Consider the following 26,751-nt stretch of genomic DNA (forward strand, 5'->3'; position numbering starts at 1 on the left):
CCGTGCCTGTCCCGGTCCCAGTTAGGGATGGGGCAGTTCCCAGTCCTGGTGCCTGCTCCTATCTGTATTCCTGTCCATGTTTTTTTCCCTCTCCCGCTCCCCATCCCCGGTTCCTGCCCCTATCCCGTTCCTTTATCCTGGTCCCTTTTATCCGAGTACTCTTATCCCGGTACCAAATCGGCCCCTTTTATCCTTGCCACCCCGCTCCTTTTTATCCCCGTCCCCATCCCTGGTCCCTTACCCCGGCCCCGGCCTCAGCCCCACTCCCGGTTTCGCTCTCGGGCGCCCCCCGGCGGCGCTCGGCGCCCGCGGTCCTCCGCGGCGGCAGGGGGCGCTGCGGGGCGGTGCGCGGCAGGGCGATGGCGGCGGTGCGGGCCGCGCTGCTGGCGCCGCTGCTGGCGCTGTGCCGGGCCGGGCCGGGGCCTGCGCCCGCCGCCCGGGTGGAGGTGGCGGTGACCGGGCCGGGGCCGGGGCAGGGCCCGGGGGATGGCGGCGGCAGCGCGGCCGCGGGGCCCGGAGGCTCCTACACACTGCGCGGTGCCGTGCTGGGAGCGGGGGGGCCGCGGGACGAGGAGGAGCAGGAGGAGATCCGCGGGCGGCTGCTGCTGGTGAGCACCGGGACACGGGCACCGGGGCACCGGGGAGACCGGGAACAGGGGGATAGGGAGCTGGGCGGCAGGGAATGGGGCACCGGGAACCGGGAGGATCTGGGCACGGGAGGGCTGTGTGTGCAGTGGGCACTGGGGGCTGTGTGTGCAGTGGGCACTGGGGGGGCTGTGTGTGCAGTGGGCACTGGGGGGCTGTGTGTGCAGTGGGCACTGGGGGGCTGTGTGTGCAGTGGGACCTGGGGGACTGTGTGTGCAGTGGGCACGGGGGCTGTGTGTGCAGTGGGCACTGGGGGCCTGTTTGTGCATTGGGCACTGGGGGGCTGTGTGTGCAGTGGGCACTGGGGGAGCTGTGTGTGCAGTGGGAACTGGGGGCTATGTGTGCTGTAGGAATTGGGGGCTGTGTGTGCAGGGAGCACTGGGGGCTGTGTGTGCAGTGGGCATTGGGGGCTGTGTGTGCAGTGGGCATTGGGGGCTGTGTGTGCAGTGGGCACTGGGGGCTGTGTATGCAGTGGGCACTGGGGGCTGTGTGTGCATTGGGCACTGGGGGGCTGTGTGTGCAGTGGGCACTGGGGGCTGTGTGTGCAGTGGGCACTGGGGGGCTGTGTGTGCAGTGGGAACTGGGGGCTATGTGTGCTGTAGGAATTGGGGGCTGTGTGTGCAGGGAGCACTGGGGGGCTGTGTGTGCAGTGGGCCCTGGGGGCTGTGTGTGCAGTGGGCACTGGGGGGCTGTGTGTGCAGTGGGAACTGGGGGCTATGTGTGCTGTAGGAATTGGGGGCTGTGTGTGCAGGGAGCACTGGGGGGGCTGTGTGTGCAGTGGGCACTGGGGGCTGTGTGTGCAGTGGGCATTGGGGGCTGTGTGTGCAGTGGGCACTGGGGGCTGTGTATGCAGTGGGCACTGGGGGCTGTGTGTGCATTGGGCACTGGGGGGCTGTGTGTGCAGTGGGCCCTGGGGGCTGTGTGTGCAGTGGGCACTGAGGGCTGTTTGTGCAGGGAGCACTGGGGGGCTGTGTGTGCAGTGGGCACTGGGGGGGCTGTGTGTGCAGTGGGCACTGGGGGCTGTGTGTGCAGTGGGCCCTGGGGGCTGTGTGTGCAGTGGGCACTGGGGGCTGTGTATGCAGTGGGCACTGGGGGCTGTGTGTGCATTGGGCACTGGGGGGCTGTGTGTGCAGTGGGCCCTGGGGGCTGTGTGTGCAGTGGGCACTGAGGGCTGTTTGTGCAGGGAGCACTGGGGGGCTGTGTGTGCAGTGGGCACTGGGGGGGCTGTGTGGGCAGTGGGCATTGGGGGGGCTGTGTGTGCAGTGGGCACTGGGGGCTGTGTGTGCAGTGGCCATTGGGGGGGCTGTGTGTGCAGTGGGCACTGGGGGCTGTGTTTGCAGGGAGCACTGGGGGGGGGGGCCGGGGACAGGTCCTGTTGCCCCTGTGCCACCGCAGCCGCTGCCCCGGCAGTGCCGTACGGGTGCCAGGGGCTGGTGCTGTGCTCCCTGCTGCAGGTGGGGGACGCGGAGCCCGAGCTGGGCGCTGCCGGCAGCTGGATCGGGGTGGTGCCGGTGGGCGAGGAGCCGGCGGAGCTGCCCCGCGGCGCCCGCGAGGAGTCCTTCACCACCGCCGTCGTCAGCAAGGTGCGAGCGCACGGGGCACCGCCGGTGTCTGCTCCGCATCGCATGGGGGGTCCCGGCCGTCGGGGGGTCCCTGGTAGCGCTCCCGGGTCGCCTCTCGTGGGTCCCGTGTGATGCTTCTCCAGGGCAGGGAGGCGCTGGGTGCTGCCTGCAGCGGGATGAGAGGCAGGGGGAGGCCGCTGCCCGTCCTGCCTGTGCTGCCCTCTGAGCCCCTGTCCTGTCCCCACAGATGAAGCGAGCCCTGGTTCTGGGGGCCTCGGCCCTGCTCATCCTGGCACTGAACCAGAATGCCATCCGGGAGGTAGGGACGTCCTGCCCGCAGCTCCCCGCGCCGGCCTCACGCCCTGCTCACGGCTCTTGCTTCCCTCTGTGCTTGCAGCTGGACGTGTCCCAGCTTCTTGCTAAGCCCGTGATCGTGATCCAGTCCTCGGACAACGTCACCAGGCTGCTGGGAGCGCTGCTGCGGTATGGCTGGGGTCGTGGGGCTGTGCCCTGCTCCCTGCCTGGCCAGGCCGACCGGGGGTCCTCATGCACAGCACATGGGCTGGGGGCGAGCTGGAGCAGCGCAGAGCCCACATGGCGGGTTACCAGCAGCCCTGGTGCTGTCAGTGCTCGTCCCCACCACTGCAGTGATGGGACCCCTCGGTCCTTCCTACACGTGGTCAGTGGGGATCGCTGCTGTGGTGTCATGGGGGGAAACTGAGGCAGGGCACTGGGGGGAAGAGGTTGTGCGGGGTTGCTCAGGGCTGGGCAGGGGCAGTCCCCTGGGTCCCTGGGAATGGGGGGGAGATGCTCCCAGTGCTGGGGTGCTGCAGTCGGATCCTGCTGTGCCCATGGGATTGACTCTTCCTGCCTTTTGCTCACAGGGGGCTCCGGGCAACAGCCAAGATCACGTACCAGGCGGTGCTGCTGGAGAATCTGGTATGTTGGTCTGCCTTCCTCCTCCTCCTCCTCCTCCTCCCCTCTGCTGGTGGGAGGGCAGGGACTTCCCCCACCGATGTGCTCCTCCTCCCCTCCATGCACCCAGCACCGGCAATGCCATCTCCTGCCTTGCAGGGAGTCACCCTCACGCTGTGGTCAACCTGCGGCCTCTCCCGAGGGGGCCTCTACGGGGAATGGCAGGGGGTCATCTGCACCGGGGAGAACAGCTCACAGGTCCAGGTACAGCTCCGGCACCGGGGAGGGTTCCTCCTGTAACCGGTTACTGCTGTGGGGCAGTGGCAGTGGTGGGGTTGGGAGTGGAGGGAACCTGCTCGTGTGCTGGGCTGCACCCCCAGAGCGTGAGCAGCAGCTCAGGGAAGGGATCCTGCCCCTCTGCTGTGCTCTGGGGAGACCCCCCTGTAGCCCTGATCCAGCTCTGGGGCAGCAGCACAAGAGGGACGTGGAGCTGTTGGAGCGAGTGCAGAGGAGGCCACGGAGCTGCTGTGAGGGCTGGAGCAGCTCTGCTCTGGAGCCAGGCTGAGAGAGCTGGGCTGGGTCAGCCTGGAGAAGAGAAGGCTCCTGAAGGGGAGACCTGAGAGCAGCTCCAGTGCCTGAAGGGGCTGCAGGAAAGCTGGAGAGGGGCTTGGGACAAGGGATGTAGGGACAGGCCAAGGGGAATGGCTTGAACCTGCCAGAGGGGAGACTGAGCTGAGTTCTGAGGCAGAAGCTCTTCCCTGTGAGGGTGCTGAGGCGCTGGCACAGGGTGCCCAGAGAAGCTGTGGCTGCCCCATCCCTGGCAGTGTTCAAGGCCAGGTTGGACACAGGGGCTTGGAGCAAGCTGCTCTAGTGGAAGGTGTCCCTGCCCGTGGCAGGAGTTGGGGCTGGGTGAGCTTTAAAGTCCCTTCAAACCAAACCATTCCATGATTCCATGTTTCGCTCCCTGGTGCTGTCCCTGCAGAAGTACCTGCAGCAGCTCTGGAACACCATCCTGCTCATCGCCCTGCTCCTCTGCACTGGTGTGATCGTGCAGGCCCAGCGGCAGTCACGGCAGGACCTGTCGGAGCAGGATGCTGAGGTTGGGGATGTCTCCGCACTCTGCTCCTCCCCGGGGTGATGCGTGCCTGGCTCTGACCCTCTGCTGTCCCCGCAGCTGGACCTCAAGCAGCTCATCCACCGGCGGCTCTCAGCGCTGAAAACACGGCGCTACCACCCCGGCAAAGCGCTGCGGAGCCGCACCTGCGAGATCGATAGCTGTGCCGTGTGCTTGGACCAGTTCCACAAGAGCCAGGTGGGCACTGGGAGCCTGGAGCCCGCTCTGGGGCTGCCTGTGCTCCTGCCATCCCTGGTGCTGGGGCTGCCCCTGCTTGCCGGGGCCCAGCTGCGCTCACGTCCGTGTCCCTCCCCGCAGTGGCTGCGGGTGCTGCCGTGCTGCCACGAGTTCCACCGGGACTGCGTGGACCCCTGGCTCCTGCTGCAGCAGACCTGCCCCCTCTGCAAGCGCAACATCCTGGGTGAGAGCCCACCGCCACCACGGGGGTGAGGGCTGGGGGGGAACCAGAGTCCCCCAAGCTCCCCATGCCATCCCCTCCATCCTCCTGCCTTGCAGGGAACTGCTGCCCGGAGAGCTAGCTGGCCTGGTGGCAGGGCTCCAGGGATGGACCCATGGGTGCTCCGGGGAAGGGCAGGGGGTGCTTGGGCAGCAGCCCTCGCTGCTGGTATGGGCTCAGCACCCATCACACCCCGAAGGAGGATCCTGGGGGGCTCTCCTGAATGAGCATGAGTAGAGGGGTGGGGGGGGGTTCCAGTGTGGGGAGGGCGGGGAGTGGGTGTTGGGAAGGGAATAGGGGCACCCATGGGTGCAGCAGGGTGGGGGGGTGCAGAGGCTGGGCTGTGCTCTCCCTGCTCGTAGTCACTTTTATAGGTCTTTTTGTTTTCTATTCACGGGTGCCTGCGGTGGGGTGGCCCCTGCATGGTGGGGTGCTGGGTGCCAGCTCTGCGGGGTGCCAGCTCTGCTGGGGGCCTCACCACTGAGGGCAGGGCCAATGCTTTATTTATACTAACTTATTATGAGGGAGGGCACGAAGTGGCTGCAGGGACCCCATGTGGGGCCTGTGTCACCGGACCCGGCTGTGCCGCAGGGGCTGGCACTCACTGGTCTCTATTAAACAGGAAGTGAAGACAGGCTGCTGTGTCTTGTGTTGAACTACCAGGTTCCTGATGCCCTCCCAGGGCTGCTCAGGGGTCCCCGGCCCCTCTGGGTGCTGGTGGGTGCCGGCAGCATAGGGAGAGCTGCTTCCATGGGTTGAGGGGCTCAGTCTCCTCTCACCCCCAGCCTTCCTCTTCCAGGCAGCTTGGCCAGTCCCAGTGGAGGCACAAGTGGGTTTCCCAAGGGAAGGGGCCCCAGGATGAGGCAGTGCACCTTGGGCAGGGCAGGGGATGGGTGCTGACCTCTTCACTTCTGTGTGAGTCTCAGGAGCATTTATTCATTGGCAGTGGCCACGGGTGTGGGGAGAGGAAAGGGGACGGGCTCTGCCTCGGGGCTCAGAGGGGCTCAGCACCAGGCCCTCAGCCACAAGCAAGGGACTGCATCTGGCTTTGCTTGTGGGCTGTGCCCAGAGTGGCTTTGCCCGCTGGCTGCTGGGTGCTCGCTGCCTGGTATCGCCTGTGCATCCCCGTGTCGCCGTATGTCCCTTTGTCCCTGTGCGTCCCTGTGTCCCTGCGCTGTCCCGGCTGCTCGGTGGCCTGTGGGTGGTGGGAGCGGTTAGAGGGGAGGAAGAGGAGGGAAGGTCCCCGGCTCCTTCCTCTGGGGTCCTACTCACCCCTTGTCCTGCCTGACAGTGTCCCTGCTGCACTGGCTGAGCTGGGACCACAGCTGGCTCTGTGGGATGAGCTGCGGAAGGGAAGAGAAGGGGTGAAAATACCCCACCATGTTCAGCTCCAGTGGGGCTGATGGAGAGGAGGGACATGGAGCTGCTGATGGGAGATTGAGATGAGCTCTTAGGCAGAAGCTCTTCCCTGTGAGGGTGCTGAGGCGCTGGCACAGGGTGCCCAGAGAAGCTGTGGCTGCCCCATCCCTGGCAGTGTTCAAGGCCAGGTTGGACACAGGGGCTTGGAGCAAGCTGCTCTAGTGGAAGGGGTCCCTGCCCGTGGCAGGGGTTGGAGCTGAAGGAGCTTTAAGGTCCCTTCCATCACAAACCACGCTTGGATTCTGGGATTGGTCTTTTGCTACCCAGAGCTTTTCCTGCATGGGCAGTCCCCAGAGGATGGGGACAGCGCCATGGCCTATGGGGTGGTGCTGGGCTTTACACCCTCTCCTCATGGCACCAACTCACCCTGGCTGGTGCATCCTCACCTTCAGCACTCCCTCCTGGGCAGCCACGTTCACCTTGCCCAGCGCAGTGCTGAGCCGCGCGTTCTCCTGCTCCAGCACCCCGATCCGGATGCTGTTGGCCTGGAGCTGCCTCTTCATGTCCTCGGTCAAGCTCCCGGTGCCTGCAACCGAAACAGAGCATTCTTGTGCTGTGAGACCGAGCTCAGGCTGCAGCTCTCCTCCCCCCTGAGCACCCGCACGGCTGAACCCATGCAGGCAAACAAAGCCCTGTCCATGCCCTGGCCCAGCTTCATCTCCCAGCCTGGAGGTGGGATCAGCAGTTCCTGTGCTGGAAAGCGTGTCAAGATGGGCTTAGCACAGCGCAGGGCTGAGCCCTGCTTGGCTGTGAATGGCACAGAGGGTGTTGTACAGATAATCCTGATCCCTGTGAGCCTGGGCACAGGCTGAGGGCAGGAGCCTGCTCCCTTACTCTCAAACTGTGCCTCAGTGGGGACATGGAGCTCAGGGAAGAAGACCAGGAGCCGCTCCCGCTCCTGCAGCTCCCGCGCCTGCTCCTGCAGCCTGGACACGTTCTCCTGCAGCTCCGAGACAGCCCGTTCCAGGCCCAGCTTCTCCTGCTGCAGCGTGTCCAGCAGCTCCTGGGTGGTACAAAAGGGGTGCTGAGGTTTGCAGAGAGCTCTCCTGAACCGCGGGATGGTGCAGCATGGGGGAGTCCTGTGGGAGCACTTGGATCCCCAGGGAAAGCATCCTCCTTTCCTTAGGTGGTAAGGATGCCCCATGATGGTGGGAAGTGGGCAGGGATTTAGCTGCAAGGTCCCTGTGTGAGCTGGAAGCAGCAGCACCAGCCATGAAGAACAGTGCACATCCAGGAACAGGCATGCTGGAGACATGGGAGCAGCCCGAGGAGCCACTTCCCTCTGCTCCCTGGCCACGGAGAAGCCCAGTGGAGACTTCCCTGCACGAGGCTGAGGGATCTCTGGGAGGAGACGGCCCTCACGTCATCCCCTGTCCCACATTCATCCTGCTGGGAAAGCTGTGCCCATGCATGCGGGAAGGGGCAGGGGATGGCTCTGGACACCCTCCCGAGGCACAGGGGTCCCTAGGGCAGCCCCCGGGGGTGCTGGGTGCCATCCCTGACCTGCTGCTGTCTGTGCTGCTCCCGGCTCTCCTGGAGCTGCTCCTGCAGCCGGGCCTTGTCCTCCTCGGCCTCCCCCAGGCTGAGCTGCAGCTCCTCCCTCTCCTGGTCCAGGCTGTCGAGCTGCTGCAGCAGCGTCCTCTGCTTGGCCTGCAGGGACTGCAGGGGCAAGAGCCTGCTCCGGGGCTGCTGCTGCACCCACACGGTGCTGGGCAACAGCACCCAGGGGCTCAGCCCACTGCCAGGGCAAGGGGGAGCTGGACTGGTACCTCCTGGTGCCTCTCCATGCTCTCCACTTTGGCCCTCTCCTTCTGCAGCTGCGTGGTGGTGGTGCCCAGCTCCTGGCCCAGGCTCTCGTGCTGGCTGCTGAGCAGCTGCAACTTCTCCTCCAGCGCCAGCACCTGGCTCCTGGCCACCATTGTGGTCCTCATCTCCTCCAGCAAGGTGGCCTTGGCCGTCTCTGGGGACACACAGCACCTTCACTGGCCAAAGATGGGTCAGTGCCCCATCCCTGGCAGTGTTCAAGGCCAGGTTGGACACAGGGGCTTGGAGCAAGCTGCTCTAGTGGGAGGGGTCCCTGCCTGTGGCAGGGGTTGGGGCTGGATCGGAACTTTAAGGTCCCTTCAACCCAAACCAGGCTGGGATTCTATGCCCTTTGGTGCAGTCTGGGTGGGATAAGCTCCAGGACAAGGTGTCCTCAGGGGCCCAGAGCCTCCACAGGCCCTGGCAGGGGGTGGGATACATGAGCTGTGTGCCCCTGGGGTCCTTACCCAGCTCCTGCACAGCTGCCTGCTTCCCAGCCAGCTCCTCCTTCAGGGTGGAGACTTGTTCCTCCAGCAGAGCCACTCCTAAAGCAGCACAAGGCTTCAGCAATGGAACAGCTCCTCAAACCCCTCAGACCAAGCAGGGGACACTGGGAACGCCACTGTACCTCTCTGTAGGTCGTCCTTGGCCTGCTCCAGCCTGCCTACAGCCTCTAAATGCTCTTTGTTCTTTGCTTCCAGGCTCTGCTGAGCCTCCTTCTGCTGCTGCACATGGGTGTCCTTCTCTACCTGCAGCAGCCAGGCCATGTCCTCAACCTGCCTCTGCAGCTTCTCCTTCTGCTTCTCTGACTCCTGCAGCTCAGCCTGCAGCGGCTGGACCTGCTGCAGCAGCATCTGGAGATGTTTGCTGATCCGGGACAGGTCCTTGCTCTGCTCCGAGGCCCAGTACCTCACATCTGTGGCAGAGAGGGTCCTGCTCCCTGCCGTGTCCCCCACCGCCTCCTGGAACCTGCTGAGGGCCGAGGGGATGTTCTGGCTCTGGCAGATGCTGGTGATGGCTTTGCCCACCTCGTGGAGGCAGCCCTGGATGCTGGTGCAGGTGGCACAGAGTCCCAGGGATGCCCCAGGTGGCTGCATGGGGACGCTGTTGGCAGGCCTGGGCAGGGAACTGCCCGAGGCACCACTGGCTAGTGGGAGCACAGTGGACGGCAGGCACAGGGAAGTGGATGGGGCAATATCTTGAGAAGATCTTGGCTCCAGAACACTGGACAAGCAGTGTTTCAGGGGCTCGTTCTCAGGGGTCCCAGCCTGGGGACTGGAGGGCAGTGCAGGGCTCTCCTTCCTGGAAGCCTTCTTCTGGGGGAGAGAGCACAGAACAAAGCCAGGGCTCAGATCAAACCATGTTGGCTGCAGGTGATCCATAAGAGCCCAGATACAGAGGAGTGAAGTGTAGGGAGAGGGCATCAGTGCAGCCAAGGGGCACTGAGCCCAGAGCTTGCAGGAGGACAGCACCAAGCACTTCTGTTCACTGCCTGCAGTGCTCCATCACAACCAAAGCATGTGGATAAGGGGCAAAATGGATTTACTTCCCCCTCCCAGATGCAGGATGAGGGTGAAATTGGGGATTTACATTTTCCCAGCTGCCAGGCAGCTTCCCAGCCTTGGCAGAGCTGTGGTGTCACAGCAGGGAGCTCAGCAATGAAACCTGCTCCCCTTCTTAAGACTGGCCCTTCTGTCACACCTCTGACCATGCCAGAGGAATGACTGTGAGGCTTTTCCATGAGCAGAATCCCAGTTCGGTGGTTAGAGGAGGGAGGGGACGGTGTGGGACAGATGTGGTTTGACACATGGGTCAGTGCTCACAGGCATCCCAGAGGAGGACTTCAGAGCAGTCCCAGTCATGGAGGGGGGTGCAAGAGCCATTTCTGTGACCCTGTGCTCAGCTCGGGGGGTGTCAGGGCCCACACATGTCCCACCTCAGCCAGAAGCTGCTGGTAGAAGGCTCCCAGTTTGAGCATGCAGCACCAGTACCTCCTCACGGTCAGCCCCGCAGACATGCCAGGGGCCAGGGCCCGCGCCGGCGGCACCGCTCGGTCGCTCAGCAGCTCCTCTGCATAACCTGTGAAGGTCTGGAGCAGCAGCAGCAGCCTAGGGCAGCAACAGAGCACAGCTGAGAGCAACGGGGAACAGTGAAAGGGGCCTGGAAGGGTGCAGGAGGTTGCACTGCTCCCATGGCCTGGACAAAGGGAGCTTGGCAAAAGGACGGTGAACATCACAGAATCCCAGCCTGGTTTGTGTCAGATGGGACCTTAAAGCTCCTCCAGCTCCAACCCCTGCCATGGGCAGGGACACCTTCCACTGGAGCAGCTTGCTCCAAGCCCCTGTGTCCAACCTGGCCTTGAACACTGCCAGGGATGGGGCAGCCACAGCTTCTCTGGGCACCCTGTGCCAGCGCCTCAGCACCCTCACAGGGAAGAGCTTCTGCCTCAGAGCTCAGCTCAGTCTCCCCTCTGGCAGGTTAAAGCCATTCCCCTTGGCCTGTCCCTACATCCCTTGTCCCAAGCCCCTCTCCAGCTTTCCTGCAGCCCCTTTAGGCACTGGAGCTGCTCTCCGGTCTCCCCTTCAGGAGCCTTCTCTTCTCCAGGCTGACCCAGCCCAGCTCTCTCAGCCTGGCTCCAGAGCAGAGCTGCTCCAGCCCTCGCAGCATCTCCATGGCCTCCTCTGCACTCGCTCCAACAGCTCCACGTCCCTCTTGTGCTGCTGCCCCAGAGCTGGATCAGGGCTGCAGGGGGGGTCTCCCCAGAGCACAGCAGAGGGGCAGGATCCCCTCCCTGCTCTGCTGCTCATGCTCTGGGGCTGCAGCAGTTCTCTTGTTACCCACCTCAGCCTGACTCACCCAGCCCTGAGCAGTACTTGGGGGGGATAAAACCCCTCCTGCAGCTGTCAGCCTGCAGTTCAGCTCTCCCCAGCTATGATATCCATATGATACACATGCATATGAAATCCATCCCCCATGCTGCCGATATCCAACCCAAGAGCTCTGCAGGAAGGGCTCCCCCGGTAAAATGCAGCCATATTTACTTCACCCTCATTGCAAACGGTGCTTTTGCCTCCCTGGCCTGGAGATCCAGCTGTACCCGAGGGGTTTCCAAGGTTTCAGGGGGCAATTTAAGGAGCCCGCCCCTATCCACCCAGTGCCCTGCACAGAGCAGTGCCAGTGCTCCCTCTGCTCCTCTGCAGGCAGCATTTGAGCTCTGTGCAGCGCTAGGAGTTGGGGTTTATCTGCAGAGCTGTGGAGCGTGAGGCCATGCGCTGCCAGCACACTGCTCATCACGGAGCAGAGCCGCAGAGGCCTCGGGAAGCCTGGACACCCCGGCGGGGGACACGGCGGGCGGTACCTGTCGATGAGCAGCTCCAGCAGCACCACGTGGCCGTGCTGGCTGACCTCGGGGTCGCCGGGGCTGTATCGGTACCGCTCCAGCAGCGCCGCCACGTCCAGCTCACACGACACCTGATCCGGGAACTTCCAGGAGGGGACTCGCACGGCGCCGGCCCGGGAGGACACGTCGGCGATGGCGGCCTGCAGGTCCCGCAGGTCGGCCCGCAGGCTCTCCATGCAGCCCGGGTGGCCCAGGAGGTGCGCCATGCTGGGCGGCAAGGGCGGCGGGGGCAGCCTGCGGGGGGCAGGAGCGGCACGGCGGGCCTCGGGGCTGGGGGCCTCCGGGGAACAGCGGGGGTGGGCTCGGGGCTGGGCCCAGGCCTGAACAGCACCGACACAGGCGCCGGCCGCTGCTATGGCAACGGAGGCCGCGGCCGGTACAGACCACGTCCCTGTACAGTCTAACCAATCACAGGCCACTCTCCCGCTGCAGACTACCCAATCACAGGCAAAACACCGCCACCGCAGGCCCCGCCCCCAGCGCAGACCACCCAATCACAAGCCGTGCCCCCAGTCCCCAGTCGAAGACCACACCTCCACCGCAGACCACACCCCCAACACAGGCCACGCCCCCGCACCTATTGCGCATGCGCACTGCGCTTCCCACCGCGGCCGTACCCTCCCCGTTAATCCGCGCTTCGCGCTCTCTGCTCTCCCCGTCGTCACTTCCGGCGCGCAGGCGCAGCGCGGCGCAGCTCCCGGCCGCCATTTCGCCCGCCGCAGTCGGTGCCGCCGCTCCCGGTCCCGGTCCCGCTCCCTTGCAGCGCCATGCCCGCGGGACCCGTGCAGGCCATGGCGCCTGCGCAGCCAGCGCCGCCCGCCGACAGCAAACCGGTGCGAGCCACGGGGGGGGGGGGGGGGGGTACGGGGCAGGCCGCGCTGGGGGCGGGCAGGCGGACGGTTCGTACCGGGGCTGCTCGCGGTTCTCGCACGGACCCGCCTGTGGGTGGTCGCGGGGTAGGCCCGAGCCCCCCCTGCGGACCCAGGCGGTGGTTGCGGGTCTGTGGTGAGCTGTGGGCGGGGGAAGAGCGTCCGAAGGGCTCGCACCCCTCCCGCCCCCCTGTGCTTCCCGGCCTGGCCCCGCTCTCGGCGCCGTTCACTTCAGCAAGAGGCTTTTCCCGGCTGTCCCGGAGTGGGAGCTGGGCTCCCATGGGCAGGGGCTGCTGCGCTGGCCGGGTTTGACACCACAGCGTCAGCGCCGGGACCCGAGCCGATGGCAGATCCTAACGCACACGAGGAAAACCGTGGTTCCCGCAGATAAAACCCAGCGGGTTCCCTGCGCCCGCGGGCAGCTCAGCGTGGTGCTGAAGTGAAAACAGCTCCCAGCGTGGTGCTGCCTTATCCTGCTCCTCCAGGTGGTGTTCAGAGCAAGTGGGGATGTGAATTGCAGCTCCTTATGGCACGTTTCACCTGGCACTCTCGGTTAAGGTTGTATTTGACTCGTTCTGCCTTGGAGCCAGGGGGATTGTGCAGAGCCAGTGGCTTGACTGGAATGTGAACACTTCCCTGTTAAGGTTATAAACGTTTCCCGTAGACCTGCTCTCTTGTAACAGCTTTTCCTGTGGAAGTCACTTGGTGAGGAAGGGGGAGGAACGTCAGTGTCCTGCAAAGAGCTGCTGCTCTGCAGGAGGACAGAGCCGTCTGCAGGGAGGGTTCTGGGATCGTCATTTGGGTCCTCATGGAATTACCCTGAGAACAATGCCCTGCAGAGCTGTTCCCTATGAACCAGCTTTTGATGCAGCTGCCGTGGGATGAAAAGCTGTGTTCGGTTTAATGAGGGCTGATCATTCAGGTTCTAGTTTCTTGTGGTCCCCCAGGCCTCTGGGAGCATTCCAAGCTTCCCAGCCTGTACAGCAGTGCTCAGTTATTCCCACGTGGAGTGCTCCAGGTGTTCCTCTTTGCTTGGCATTCCTAAAGCTACGTGGGGTCAAGGCTGGGATAGGAAGAGCACCGTGGGGTCAAGGCTGGGATAGGAAGAGCACCGGGAGCGCTTGTTTTGGTTGCATGGAGGGGCCTGACCTTCCTCCCAAGCCCCCTGTGGTGCCCTGGGTAAGCAGCCACGTTGTCACCCACCCTGAGCCGCCAAAGGGAGCCTGTGGGATAGGATTTTTAAACCAGAGCCTTGTGTTGGGAAGAACTCTGGGATCCGGGAGCTAAGGAGAGCAGTGGCCTCGAGAGCTGTTTGCTTGGAATACTTCATTCTGACCTGGCGTTCCCTGAGCAGGGGGATGCAGAACAGGAAAGAACTTCCTAACGTCACATCTCAGTCTCTCTTCTGGCAGTTAAGCTGTGTTAGGATTGTTACTCCCAGTGAAGTTGGGAAGCAATGGAGATCAACCACTTGGCAATAGGGATTCCAGCGCTCCAGGCTCTTTTCAGCCCCTGGTGCTGGTACACACACGTTGCTCACTAGTATTTGAAGTTCCTTCTCTTGTTTTCAGCTTTGATTGCACAGGTTTTTTGATTTGAGGTTGTCTGAATTTAGCATCCTCACTGGCTGCAAGCACCACGAAGATGTTTTCCTGTGGCCCTGCTCTTCCCTTTGGCTCGTTGCTGGAGTTGGGAGGCACCAGTGTGTTACCAACATTATCCATACTAAATCCAAGGCTCAGCTCTGTGCCAGCTCCTATGCAGGGCACCAGATAAATGTGTGTTTACTGGTTTTCCTTACAGCCAGAAGAGGAGCCGAAAGAGGAAGCAGCCCCAGCCAAGCCTGTGGTTGGAATTATTTACCCTCCTCCAGAAGTCAGGAATATTGTGGACAAGACTGCCAGCTTCGTAGCCAGGTAATGGACACTGCTGTTGGCTCACAATTCCAGGGATTTTCCTGCTTTTCCTCTTTGGTGTTAATGGCTGTGCAGCTCTGGAAGCTGAAGGAGGTCCCAGTCCTGTAGCGAGGCTCCTCGCTTGTGTGGTGAGCCCCAGGTTAAATCCCACCGCTGTTTGTGCTCAGCTCCGTGAGCCCCATCTCACCCTCCCCTGAGAGCCACGGGGAGAGAGGCTCCTCCAGGGAATGTCTGATCCTCCCCTAGGACAGGATCTCCTGTGATGTGTGGATACCAGCAGAGTGGTGGGTGGGAGTGGATCTGAAATGTAGGGAGGAGTCTAAAAGCTGACTAAAATTTGACTCATGTGGGCTTCTTCCATTTGCTGACTGGCATCATTCCTAGAATCCCAGCCTGGTTTGGGTTGGAAGGGACCTTAAAGCTCCTCCAGCTCCAACCCCTGCCATGGGCAGGGACCCTTTCCACTAGAGCAGCTTGCTCCAAGCCCCTGTGTCCAACCTGGCCTTGAACACTGCCAGGGATGGGGCAGCCACAGCTTCTCTGGGCACCCTGTGCCAGCGCCTCAGCACCCTCACAGGGAAGAGCTTCTGCCTAAGAGCTCATCTCAGTCTCCCCTCTGGCAGGTTCAAGCCATTCCCCTTGGCCTGTCCCTACATCCCTTGTCCCAAGCCCCTCTCCAGCTTTCCTGCAGCCCCTTCAGGCACTGGAGCTGCTCTCAGGTCTCCCCTTCAGGAGCCTTCTCTTCTCCAGGCTGACCCAGCCCAGCTCTCTCAGCCTGGCTCCAGAGCAGAGCTGCCCCAGCCCTCGCAGCAGCTCTGTTATCTGATTTCAGTCTTATCAACGCATGAGGTCTTAGGCAGTTCGATCCTGGTCCTGCTGCAGCACGTGGGTACCACAGGAGGTGCCGCCCCTCACCTGGCTCATTCTTAACCTCCATGGCATCCAGCAGCCGCCCACTGTGCTGTCACCTCACTGGAAAGGGCCACTCGTCTCTCTGGGTTTAAGGGAGTTACTGGCTGCTGCTCTGGACAAAAGCACTTATTGTGTAACTGATCTCTGAGTGCTGCCAGGGAGCCATGGCTTTCTGTGAGGGTGTGGAAGGGGCTGTTTATCCTTTAATAGTGTAGAGACCTCCTCTTCTGGAAGGGGTGGAGTGTCCAAACAAGACTCAGAGGTAACCAGAGGATGTGAAGAGAAACATGCTCTGCCTCAAGTGCCCCCAGATACATGGATGAGAGGAATGGATGGTACCTCAGCTTAGGGCTCTGTGAGTGCAACCCTGCCATGCTCACCCTCTGCACAAGCTGCTCCTTACCTACTTTTTTCCTTATATGAACTTTCTGGAAGTGAAACTGGTCCCAAAAGCTCGTGAGTAGAGCAAATCGGTCAGGAAGTAACTTATAAACTGCATCCCATAAACTGTCAGTGCAGTAAATGGCCTTTTGTTTGTCCGTGGCCGGATGGGCTTGTGGAACACTGCCGAGGTTTGAACTGTCTGAAGAAACATTCACTGTGAAGTGTTCAGACTAAATCAGGACAAGTGCCTTTAACTTGTGTGTGCGGAGCTGTTGGGTGTGAGTTACTGAGAGGGGCTGATGGATCAACACATCTTACCGCAAAAGAAAGAGACCTTTACCCGGGAGTTGATGCCTGTTCACCTGAACACTTCCTCTGTTTCCTCCCCAGAAATGGGCCAGAGTTTGAAGCTCGAATTCGCCAGAATGAGATAAACAACCCCAAGTTCAATTTCCTGAACCCCAACGATCCCTACCATGCCTACTACCGGCACAAAGTCAGTGAGTTCAAAGAGGGCAAAGCCCAGGAGCCCTCAGCTGCTATTCCCAAGGTGATGCAGCAGCAGCAGACTGCCCAGCAGCAGCTGCCACAGAAGGTAAGTGTCCCTTTCACTCGGGCACAGAACTTGGTTTCTCCCTGGTGACCCACAGCGTGATGTGAAGCAGGAGGTCTGGAGCACGAGGAGCTGGTTACACATCTGCAAGAAAGCCAGCAGTGATCCCTTGGCGTTCAGTGTCTGGGACTTGGTTTGCTGCAGATGGGCATCCCTCAGTTGCTTTGAACTCAAAGTTGGGTGGGGAAGAACCAATTTATTGTTCTACTTGGTCCTTTTTAATGACAAATATGTGTTGACTGACATGGTGCCTACACCAGTGATCACTCAGATTGGGTGGATTTAGAACTCCTGCTATAAGCAAGTCTTTAGAGTCTTGGAGTTCAGTTTGGGCTTGTCTTGTAGAAACATTTCCTTTTTTCCTGCCAGAGGGATCAACTTCCCCTTAAAATGTGGGATGCAGAGTGTTGCTAGTCTTGCCTAGCTGTGCCTTTTCCATACTGGCTGGAACAAGGGCACTGGCTGAATGTCTTCCACATGCACTGCACACCCAGCAGTCATGCTGTGTGGCATTGCCCGTCCTGCAGGATTACAACAACATCCTGACAGCTTCCAGCTTTGTTAGCTGGTGGAGCAATGCTTGTTTTCACAGTAGGCCCAAACCCAGATGTCCAGATGGCACCCTCTGGTACCAGCTTTCCTCCTCCTTGCAGCTGCCAGCATCTCTGGTGTTGTTTTCCCGCAGCAGCTGAAAGGAGAAGGGGTTCTCCAAGTGTTTGGTGATGGTTTCCTGAGGGCAGTGCCTGAGCTATGTCCTTGTGCTCTGCAGGTGCAGGCCCAGGTGATCCAGGAGACAGTGGTTCCCAAAGAGCCTCCTCCAGAGTTCGAGTTCATTGCGGATCCTCCCTCCATCTCCGCCTTCGACCTGGATGTGGTGAAGCTGACGGCGCAGTTCGTGGCGCGCAATGGGCGGCAGTTCCTCACGCAGCTGATGCAGAAGGAGCAGAGGAACTACCAGTTTGATTTCCTTCGCCCCCAGCACAGCCTCTTCAACTACTTCACGAAGCTGGTGGAGCAGTACACCAAGGTACCCTGGCAGCTCACCCACCAGGTTCAGCGCTCAGCAGCAGTGCTGAGTTCTGGAGGCTACTGAAGTGCTGCAAAGCAGCCACACTGGAAACATCTGTAGGTTCATGAGGGTGCTGAGGCGCTGGCACAGGGTGCCCAGAGAAGCTGTGGCTGCCCCATCCCTGGCAGTGTTCAAGGCCAGGTTGGACACAGGGGCTTGGAGCAAGCTGTTCCAGTGTAAGGTGTCCCTGTCCATGGCTGGGGTTGGAACTGAATGAGCTTTAAGGTCCCTTCCAACCCAAACCAGGCTGGGATTCTATGGGTCTGTCCTTTAAATCCCACTGTAAGTAGAGTGGATATCTCGTATCATTGGCAGTGTGTGGTGCTGAACACGGTGGGCTGTTACTTAAATGTACCAGCCACTACTGAAATATAAGAGCTGAAATACCAGCCACTACTGAAATACAAGGTTTGTAAGTATAGAGCATAGTTGGAAAGCCAGGAGGGAGTATTTTCAAGTGCAGGCCGGAGGGATAGGTAATAAGAGGGTTGCAGTAGAATATGTGGAATGTAGCACCAGGGATCTGCTGGTGTGAGGAAAGAGAATAATAGCTTTTAAGGAGGCTCTGGCAAAAAGAATTGTCACCCATTGTCCTGTGTCATGTGTTTCAGATCCTGATCCCACCCAAAGGTTTGCTCCTCAAACTCAAGAAGGAGGCTGAAAATCCCAAGGAAGTCCTTGATCAGGTAATGCCTGGGAAACGTACAGAAGCGTTTCAGTGATGTTTTGAGTGTTTCACCTTCATGTGTTTCTGGTTTATTGACAGCAAACGCAAATACACAGGCAATAAAACTTGTGTTTCCTCTGCAGCCGCTTGAACACAGGGTACTGCAGTTGTGTTTACTGGCTACCATTGGTGCCAGGGGTGGCAGCAGAGGCTTAGGAACTGCATGAAACTTTTTAGAGAATATTTCACTCTCAGGCAACTTCACTGTGACCTCTCAGTCACTTGGAGTCCTTCCAGGTTGTTCTTTATTACTTTGACTTCTGTCTTCATCACGCTGAGGCTTTTCCTTCGAAAAGGTGGAATTACAGGGTTGTAACTGTTCTTTGTTGTGCCAGGCCTCTGGACTACTGCCTGTGTAACTGCCCTGAAAGGGTTGGTAGTGGGAGCCTTTAGGTGCTGTAGGGGTGAGTGTGTTGTGACTCTTGTCTGACATTCGGTGTGTGCTTTGCTTGTGCAGGTGTATTACAGAGTGGAGTGGGCAAAGTTCCAGGAGAGAGAGAGAAAGAAGGAAGAGGAGGAGAAAGAAAAGGAGCGTGTGGCTTATGCCCAGATTGACTGGCATGACTTTGTGGTGGTGGAAACAGTTGACTTTCAACCCAGTGAGCAAGGTACTGAAGCCCTGTAACCTCTGTGAAGCTCTGCTCTCTTTGAGCGGGTGCTGTGTCCCGAAGTGCTGGTTTTATCAGACTTCGGGGTTTACAGACGTGGGGCAAGCCTTCTAGTGACACCAGGGTTGGGGTTGTCTCTGAAGTCATTAATGTTCCCCTTGAGCTAGGTCCAGGACTGCATTAGTGTCCATTTTGCCACTTCCACCAGGACAGCAGAACTTGTTTCACTTTCTGGCAGCATTTTCACCTGTCAGGGAATCCCAGCCTGGTTTGAAGGGACCTTAAAGGACCTTCAGTTCCAACCCCTGCCACGGGCAGGGACACCTTCCACTAGAGCAGCTTGCTCCAAGCCCCTGTGTCCAACCTGGCCTTGAACACTGCCAGGGATGGGGCAGCCACAGCTTCTCTGGGCACCCTGTGCCAGCGCCTCAGCACCCTCACAGGGAAGAGCTTCTGCCTCAGAGCTCAGCTCAGTCTCCCCTCTGGCAGGTTCAAGCCATTCCCCTTGGCCTGTCCCTACAGGCCCTTGTCCAAAGCCCCTCTCCAGCTTTCCTGCAGCCCCTTTAGGCACTGGAGCTGCTCTAACGTCTCCCCAGAGCCTTCTCTTCCTAAGTACTTCTTAAATTCTACCTATAAGTACCTTCATCTTCATGTGTCATGCTGATGTTGGTCTGGATAGGCTCCATCCTTTTGCTTTTATGTACCTTGGCTCCAAGGAGATACTTGATGCCACTGCTGCATAAAGAAACTGCTTTTCATTCAGGAGGTTCATACTTGTCTGTGCATGGAGCAGTGAAGTGGGATAGGGAAACAGGAGCTCTGTTTTCTGCATTGTAGGGAATTTCCCTCCTCCCACCACTCCAGAAGAGCTGGGAGCTCGGATCCTGATCCAGGAGCGTTATGAGAAGTTTGGGGAAAGTGAGGAGGTGGAGATGGAGGTGGAGTCAGATGAGGAAGATGAAAAGCAAGAGAAAACAGATGAGCCGCCAGCCCAGCTGGATCAAGACACACAAGTGCAGGATATGGATGAGGTAAGCACCCAACAGACCCATTACTTGCATCCCATGAAGTTTGTGTGCTTCTTGGTGCCTTTTCACTGTAAGAAGTTCCTCAGTTCCTAGAGGAAATGAGATTTCTTTCTGATGGAACTTCAGACCAACCCGTTTCTGTTGGAATGTGCTATTTTTGATGTTTCCATGAACAATATAATTTCTCCAAGAGAGAAATGCAGTGTTGCTGTCACCTCATGGTGTGGTTTTTATCTTCCTGTGAGCAGGCCTTTGGGCCACGCTCTGCAGAGTCTGGAATGCTGAAAGATGACTCACTTTAGACTCTTCCTCCACCCACTGTTTAAGCTGTTTTGTGGTCACAAGGAACAAGAGCAGGGCTAACCATAAGCCCCTGCTTACTGTGGTCTTTAATGTGGAAGCTGAGGGATCTTGCTTCCTCTTCTGGGTCTGCTGAACTGGGATTTATCCAGAGGAACCACTGTGGGTGTCAGAGGCAGAGAAGCTCTGTCTCTTTCTTTGCAGCTGCAGCATCAGCTCTTCCAGCACTGCACAAGATGTTTATGCCTTTCCCAAATGTTGTCTGTGGGTATTTGCCTGCTGGAACTTAGTTGTCATTTTTGGGTTTGGTTTAAATAAGGGCTCAGATGATGAAGATGAAGGTCAGAAGGTTCCTCCTCCTCCAGAAACCCCGATGCCGCCGCCTCTTCCTCCCACACCAGACCAGGTCATCGTGAGGAAGGATTACGATCCCAAAGGTAGGTCAGGCTGGTGGGGATCACTGACCACAAAAGCATTTGTTTCCAGGCTGCTTCAACGCTGTGCTCTTCTTTTCCAGCCTCCAAGCCGTTACCACCCGCCCCAGCTCCAGACGAGTATCTTGTTTCCCCCATCACTGGAGAGAAGATTCCTGCCAGTAAAATGCAGGAGCACATGAGGATTGGCCTCCTGGATCCTCGGTGGCTTGAGCAGCGCGACCGCTCCATCCGGGAAAAGCAGAGTGATGATGAGGTCTATGCCCCAGGTCAGCTTCAGGGAGAACTGTGGTTTGCAAACCCCAGCTCCTGGATGAGTTCTGTGCACTCCTAGCACACCCCATCTCTCCCCTAGCTCTCTCTGATATCAAAGACCCATCTTAAATGTGGCTTTCTGCTTTCCTCAGCGTGCTGATTCTGGGGCTACATTTGTCTTCAGTACATGAAAGCCTTTCTGTGAAGTTAAAGGCAAAGAGCATAGGCGGCTGCCGAGCAGCAGTTGCAGTCTCCTAAAGAGACTGCCATTAGGTACCATAAAGATCATGGGCAGAAGCTTGATCACATTTGATTCTGTCACTTGAGATAAGAACTTCTCTTGCTGCTTGCAGGTTTGGACATTGAAAGCAGCCTGAAGCAGCTGGCAGAGCGCCGTACCGATATCTTTGGTGTAGAAGAGACTGCCATTGGTAAAAAGATTGGTGAAGAGGAAATCCAGAAACCAGAGGAAAAGGTAGAGTGGTCATTAGTGTTGGTTTGTTTTTAGCAGGTTCCTGGAGTATTCTGTATGCTCAGAGACACACAAGTCTTTCAACATGTGTTCTTGCTGTCAGACTGCTCTCTTGATGTGTTTGCAGCTCACGTTGCAGTCTGGACAGGCTGAGGTTAGGCTTATTCTGATGTATTTTATCCTCTCAGGTGACCTGGGATGGCCACTCAGGCAGCATGGCCCGCACACAACAGGCTGCTCAGGCCAATATCACCCTCCAAGAGCAGATTGAAGCGATCCATAAGGCCAAGGGACTGGTGCCAGAAGATGACAGCAAGGAGAAGATCGGGCCCAGCAAACCCAATGAGATACCCCAGCCACCCCCTCCTTCATCAGCATCAAATCCCCCTGCTAGTGCTCAGCCCATCACATCTGTGCCTCGTCCCCCCACAGTGAGTATTTGGGCTTCCAAAGGCCGCAGTTAGAAGGGAGTCCTGATGAAGGTTAAGGGTTATAACAGCAGGTTATAAACAGGCCTAGGGACAGTTTAAGATTCATTTGGAAACATCAGAATGTTGAACTTGCTGTTAAAAATGGGAAACAAGACTCGGGTGAAGTGGTTTGTCCTTGGAGGCATCAGAAAGATATGAGCAGCTGGGCAGGGGAAGAGCCTGGGTGGTGAAGTCTCGGAGGCAGAGAGCGTGGCTGACACAGGGAGGGTGGGGGCCTGTCTTGGGTGTAAACAGGCAGGTTGCAGAACCAAAGGAGCTGCAGGTAAGAGCTGCTCCGGGTGACTCTCTGCCCCAGGGGCTCTGCTCCCTGACTGAAAGTGGCACCCAGAGTGCTGAGGGAAGGAGGAACCATCTCCTTTGTTAATGAGGCACCTGAGCCTTTCACAGGCAGCTTGTGCCTGAGGTTCCCAGCAAGCATTAGGCCTGCAGAAATCCACGTTATTTTAGCCAGGATTGGGAACAGCCCCCAGCATTCCTGCGTGTTCTGTGTGCACTTCTGGTGTCCTCAACATAAGAAGGATGTGGAGCTGTTGGAGAAAGTCCGGAGGAGGCCACGAGGATGAGCAGGGGCTGAAGCATCTCCTGTATGGAGCCAGGCTGAGAGCACTGGGGCTGTTCAGCCTGGAGAGGAGAAGCTGTGTGGAGACCTCAGAGCAGCTTCCAGTGTCTGAAGGGGGCTGCAAGGATGAGGAAGGGGACTCTTCATTAGGGACTGTAGTGACAGGACAAGGGGTGATGGGTTCAGACTGAAACGGGAAGTTCAGGTTAGCTATAAGGCAGAAGCTCCTCCCTGTGAGGGTGCTGAGGCGCTGGCGCAGGGTGCCCAGAGAAGCTGTGGCTGCCCCATCCCTGGCAGTGTTCAAGGCCAGGTTGGACATGGGCTTGGAGCAAGCTGCTCTAGTGGAAGGTGTCCCTGCCTGTGGCAGGGGCTGGAACTGGATGATCTTAAGGTCCTTTCCAGCCTATCCCATTCTGTGTTGCTGCTAATGAAGTGACCCTGTCTCCCTGCAGATGCCCCCTCCCGTGCGTGCTGCTGTGGTTTCTGCAGTCCCTGTCATGCCTCGGCCCCCAATGACATCTGTGGTCCGTTTGCCTCCAGGATCTGTCATCGCCACCCCGATGCCACCCATCATCCACACCCCACGCATCAACGTGGTGCCCATGCCCCCCTCTGCTCCCCCCATCATGAGCCCCCGCCCGCCCCCCATGATCGTGCCAACAGGTAAGCTCAGTGAGTGCTGCTTCAGCAGCAGCTCAGTCCTGGCCAGCACAGGCTTGAGCTCCATTCTGTGCCTTTGGTGCCTGGGATGAGAGGTGTAGGTGGCACTGCAGGCCCCAACCCCCATCAGTGAGAGTTTGGGGGTGTTTGGTGTGACCTACTTCACAGCAACTGCTGCAGGGCTCAAAGCTCCTCCTGCCACTTGACAGTGAATTGGGGGTCACTGGTTGGTGGCTGTGTCCCCACGAGCCTGCCCAGGGGAAGGGGAAGCACCCCAAAGGCCCTGGGCTGAAGAGGATGTGCCAGCACCTTGCTGGGTGCTGCAGCTCCTTGCAGAAGCTGCTGCAGCTGGGAGGAAGAGCTGTTACTTGGCCCCTTTCCTCATGGCATTAGGTGTTCCAGAGTTGCAAAGCACAATGGAAAAGGCAATTCTTCCCTTTCCCCTTCTTTTTCCGCTTTAAAGCGAGGTGCTGGCACTGCTGTCTGCCCAGCTCGGAGCCTTTGCTCTTCTGCAGGATCTGCAGGAAGCTCTTTGGCTGCTTATTGTCTCTTCCTGGCCTGTTTCCCTCTATGAAAGTTCTGATGTTTGAAGTTTGCATGTTGCTGTTGGTTGTGTGACCTTCCTCCATGCACCCTCCTGGTTATTTTCAGCCCTTGCTGGTTGCTCAGAGAGCTTCTGTTTGAGGGGTGCCTGCTGTGTCTCAGTGCTGACTGCATGTTGTGTTGTGTCCCTCTGCCCCCTTCCAGCCTTTGTTCCTGCTCCTCCCGTGGCTCCGGTTCCCTCCCCGGCACCGATGCCTCCTGTGCACCCTCCTCCACCCATGGAGGATGAGCCTGTCTCGAAGAAGCTGAAGAGTGAGGACAGCCTCATCCCAGAGGAGGAGTTCCTGCGCAGGAACAAGGTACGGGTGTGTATGACTGCTCACAGAGAAGCACCAGAGAGTGCTGACACCCTGGGCTCTGCAGCCCCACAGGGATGTGAAGCCAGTTCACTGCACGGAGAGGAGCTGGTGTGCACGAGGGAGTGACCTCCTGAGGTGCTGGCATTCCCAAACTGCTGTGTGCCTGGCTGGGAAGAGTGATGCAGCACTCCAGCAGTGTGTGGGGATGGTGCCCTTCTGCACTTGAGGGCAGGGAGAGGTGGGTTTATGGTAATGCAAAGAAGAGCTAAAGGTGCTTATAAGGCTTTAAGAACTGCTGAGCTGGAGGTGGAAGGAGATTCAATATCTCGGTGTCAGCATGACTGTGGTGATGTGAGTATTCCGTAACAACACAGACTGGGTGTTACACTGAACCTTCTCCTGAGGGCTGCCATCAGCATGCGCTGTCCTGAGTCCTTCAGGAGGGCTGTGAGTGCCTGTGGTGCCTGAGGAGAGGGAGGCATGAGAGAAATCCAGCTGAATGCTTTGTTTTGGAAGCAGTGAAGGCTTTTTCCCATCATTGAGGCTTATGTTTACTGGGAGCTGAAGATAGTGCCTGGTCTTGGGAGCAAACACCGTGCCTGGTGCTCAGTTATCGCGGTACAGAGCCTCCTCACCTTGAGACATTATCTGTGTTTCCTCCAGGGCCCGGTCACGGTCAAAGTCCAGGTTCCCAACATGCAGGACAAGACTGAATGGAAGCTGAACGGCCAAGTGCTGGTGTTCACCCTGCCCCTCTCGGACCAGGCATGTAGCACATGGACCTGGCTGCCCCCTTCCTCCCCGTGCTCCGAGCCTCTTGCCTTGGGGAGCAGCGTCTGACCTGATGGTGGGAGCTGTAAACCTCGGGATGCTCCCCAGGCTGTATCCTCCCGTGAGGGGGTGTGTGTGGGGAGCAGTGGGTACACCCATACAACAGGGAAAACCCCCTGAACAAGCTCTTTGCTTCTCCCCAGGTGTCTGTTATAAAGGTGAAGATACACGAGGCCACGGGGATGCCGGCTGGGAAGCAGAAGCTGCAGTATGAGGTGGGTTGAAGCCCTTGGAATGCTGCTTGTTAATGGCAGTGCTTTCTCACACACAAACCGACTTTTATCAGAGGAAGTTGGTAATGCACCTCCTGGGGTGCTGCAGGGAGCAGAGGGAATCATGTTCCTGGCTGTGCAGCACCTTCGAATACAGAACTGCACAGCAGGACTAGCTTTGAATAGGTGGCATCAGTGGACTGTTGAGTTGTTGCTGCAGCAGATGAATCCTCTGGGCTTGGTGCCTTTCTCTGAAGTCAGCCTCTTCTTTTACTGGGGCAAGTTGGCAGTTCAGTGTGTCAGTCTCCTCTTGCAGGCCTGTTGTATGTGCTTGGGAAGGTGGATGAGAGCAACTTGGACGCCCTGAGAAGGCCTCCTCTGGCCTCACTCCAGCAGCTCCACGTCCCTCTTGTGTTGTTGCCCCAGAGGTGGACACAGGACTGCAGGGGGGGTCTTGTTTCCAGTCATGCACAGGCACAACCTGCTGCCTGAGCACTGAACTTTGTACGCTTGGGTGTTCATCTGTGGGCAGATGTGTTAACCCTTGGTGAGAAAGGAAGCTTGGAAGCATTCAAGGCCAGGTTGGACACAAGGGCTTGGAGCAAGCTGCTCTAGTGGAAGGTGTCCCTGCCAGTGGCAGGGGTTGGAGCTGGAGGAACTTTAAGTTCCCTTCAACCCAAACCAGGCTGGGATTCTGTGCATCTACATAACTTCACTTGTGATGGTGACTCTGTGTGTGTGTGTGAAGGTATCTGGTGTGTATTGTCAGTTCCTGTATCCCCACCTCCTCCAGTGCTGCTCTTCCAAGACACTGGGATCTGTCCTGGTTTTTCCAAAGCCTGCATTGTTCTGTCACCCCCTGTGCTGTCACCATGGCTGGGAGGGCTTTGGCTCTGGGCTTTTGTGGGAAGGCAGCAGTAAGAGTTCTTCTTTGACTGTTTTTTTTTCTCCTCTCCTCAGGGCATCTTCATCAAGGACTCGAACTCTCTGGCCTATTACAACATGACCAGTGGCTCCCTCATCCACCTGGCCCTCAAAGAGAGAGGAGGCAGAAAGAAATAGGAGCCTTGGAGCCTAGAGGCATAAAGTGGCTGCGTTGCCACTTGTATAATCCCAACCCTTTGAGTCTTCCAGTCTTTTAGGGGCTATTCCCACTGCTCTAATTTGATGAGACAGATGCTGAACCCTGTGTTTGGGGGAGAGGGGAAGTTAAAAGAGCTCTGAAATGTGTAAATGGACTGACCTGGTCTATAAGGTTTTCATGATTTGCTTGAATTCCTTCTTGAAGCAACATTGAGATGGTGCCCAGCTCAGTACATCCATCTTTGAGGGATTTACACTGACCGTCATCTGTCTGAGTGCTGCTTGCTGCTTCACTTCACCTTTTCCTGACAGCTTCTTCCTTCTCAACACAGTTGCCAAGCCCCTTGTTCTTTCCCTGTCTTGGATCCCTCTGCAAGAGCCTCTCAGTTTAACCCTGACTTGGAAACTTGCCCTCCCTGAGCAGGAGTGTTTGGGTCTGTGTGTGTTAAACAGCTTCGTGCTGCTTCTGTAGAGCCTCCAGTTTGTTTTAATAAACACCTCTTGGTGCAGGCGTCTGTCCTGCTGTGGTGCCTCGGGGTTTGGTGGCGTGAATGGAGCTGTGCCTGGCTTCACAGCACTTGCAGGGGCTACATGGATGTACATTGGGGTTTGTCACTTACTGTAGGAAATCCTTGTGTTTTCCAGGAAAGGCTGCAAGACAGGGGTTTGGTTAAAATTCCCCCGGTGATCCGGAGTTACTCCTCAATGTAAAGCACAAATGGGATGTGGAGCTGTTTGAGTGAGTCCAGAGGAGGCCACGGAGCTGCTGTGAGGGCTGGAGCAGCTCTGCTCTGGAGCCAGGCTGAGAGAGCTGGGCTGGGTCAGCCTGGAGAAGAGAAGGCTCCTGAAGGGGAGACCTGAGAGCAGCTCCAGTGCCTGAAGGGGCTGCAGGAAAGCTGGAGAGGGGCCTGGGACAAGGGATGTAGGGACAGGCCAAGGGGAATGGCTTTAACCTGCCAGAGGGGAGACTGAGCTGAGCTCTTAGGCAGAAGCTCTTCCCTGTGAGGATGCTGAGGCGCTGGCACTCTCTGTGATGCTGTGATTTATGCTTTAGGTGTAAACATAATGCACACAAATGCTGCTGTCTGTGTGTGTGGGCAGAAGGACTGCT

At 58.5% G+C, this 26,751-nt stretch overlaps 4 protein-coding genes across 6 annotated transcripts in view; 2 read left to right on the forward strand and 2 right to left on the reverse strand.

The window, feature by feature from the left end:
* The window catches only part of IQCD (IQ motif containing D), a 138,770-nt gene that overhangs the window by 70,477 nt on the left and 41,542 nt on the right, over positions 1 to 26,751 (reverse strand). The window lies entirely within an intron of this gene.
* On the forward strand, positions 360 to 4,934 carry RNF215 (ring finger protein 215). Of its 2 annotated transcripts, XM_061465644.1 has the most exons (10): positions 360 to 608; positions 2,100 to 2,228; positions 2,455 to 2,526; positions 2,605 to 2,690; positions 3,092 to 3,146; positions 3,282 to 3,386; positions 4,105 to 4,221; positions 4,297 to 4,434; positions 4,555 to 4,657; positions 4,753 to 4,934. In XM_061465644.1, the coding sequence occupies exons 1-10, from the start codon at positions 360 to 362 to the stop codon at positions 4,773 to 4,775; spliced, it is 1,077 nt and encodes a 358-aa protein (XP_061321628.1). In that variant the 3' UTR covers positions 4,776 to 4,934. The 2 variants fall into 2 exon arrangements, with proteins under 2 accessions (XP_061321628.1, XP_061321626.1); XM_061465642.1 differs by lacking the exon at positions 4,753 to 4,934 and having other exon boundaries at positions 4,555 to 4,746.
* Positions 5,626 to 11,553, reverse strand: CCDC157 (coiled-coil domain containing 157). Of its 2 annotated transcripts, none has more exons than XM_061465726.1 (10): positions 11,274 to 11,553; positions 9,852 to 10,023; positions 8,544 to 9,228; positions 8,383 to 8,460; positions 7,882 to 8,072; positions 7,616 to 7,771; positions 6,947 to 7,115; positions 6,499 to 6,638; positions 5,966 to 6,036; positions 5,626 to 5,888 (listed from the first exon to the last, which is right to left on the reverse strand). In XM_061465726.1, the coding sequence occupies exons 1-10, from the start codon at positions 11,519 to 11,521 to the stop codon at positions 5,630 to 5,632; spliced, it is 2,169 nt and encodes a 722-aa protein (XP_061321710.1). In that variant the 5' UTR covers positions 11,522 to 11,553; the 3' UTR covers positions 5,626 to 5,629. The 2 variants fall into 2 exon arrangements, with proteins under 2 accessions (XP_061321710.1, XP_061321709.1); XM_061465725.1 differs by having other exon boundaries at positions 8,544 to 9,231.
* SF3A1 (splicing factor 3a subunit 1) lies at positions 12,060 to 26,151 on the forward strand. The gene is made up of 16 exons (XM_061465728.1): positions 12,060 to 12,148; positions 13,988 to 14,100; positions 15,787 to 15,991; positions 16,779 to 17,036; positions 17,690 to 17,764; positions 18,263 to 18,413; positions 19,251 to 19,444; positions 20,061 to 20,178; positions 20,259 to 20,444; positions 20,784 to 20,905; positions 21,091 to 21,333; positions 22,405 to 22,615; positions 23,360 to 23,514; positions 24,178 to 24,279; positions 24,489 to 24,560; positions 25,518 to 26,151. Exons 1-16 carry the CDS (start codon positions 12,083 to 12,085, stop codon positions 25,617 to 25,619), a joined length of 2,373 nt encoding a protein of 790 aa, XP_061321712.1. The 5' UTR covers positions 12,060 to 12,082; the 3' UTR covers positions 25,620 to 26,151.

Source organism: Pezoporus flaviventris, unplaced genomic scaffold, assembly GCF_033815535.1.
Source record: "Pezoporus flaviventris isolate CSIRO_AGI_PZ_B2104156 unplaced genomic scaffold, CSIRO_AGI_Pfla_v1 ptg000041l, whole genome shotgun sequence".
Lineage (NCBI taxonomy): Eukaryota > Metazoa > Chordata > Aves > Psittaciformes > Psittacidae > Pezoporus > Pezoporus flaviventris.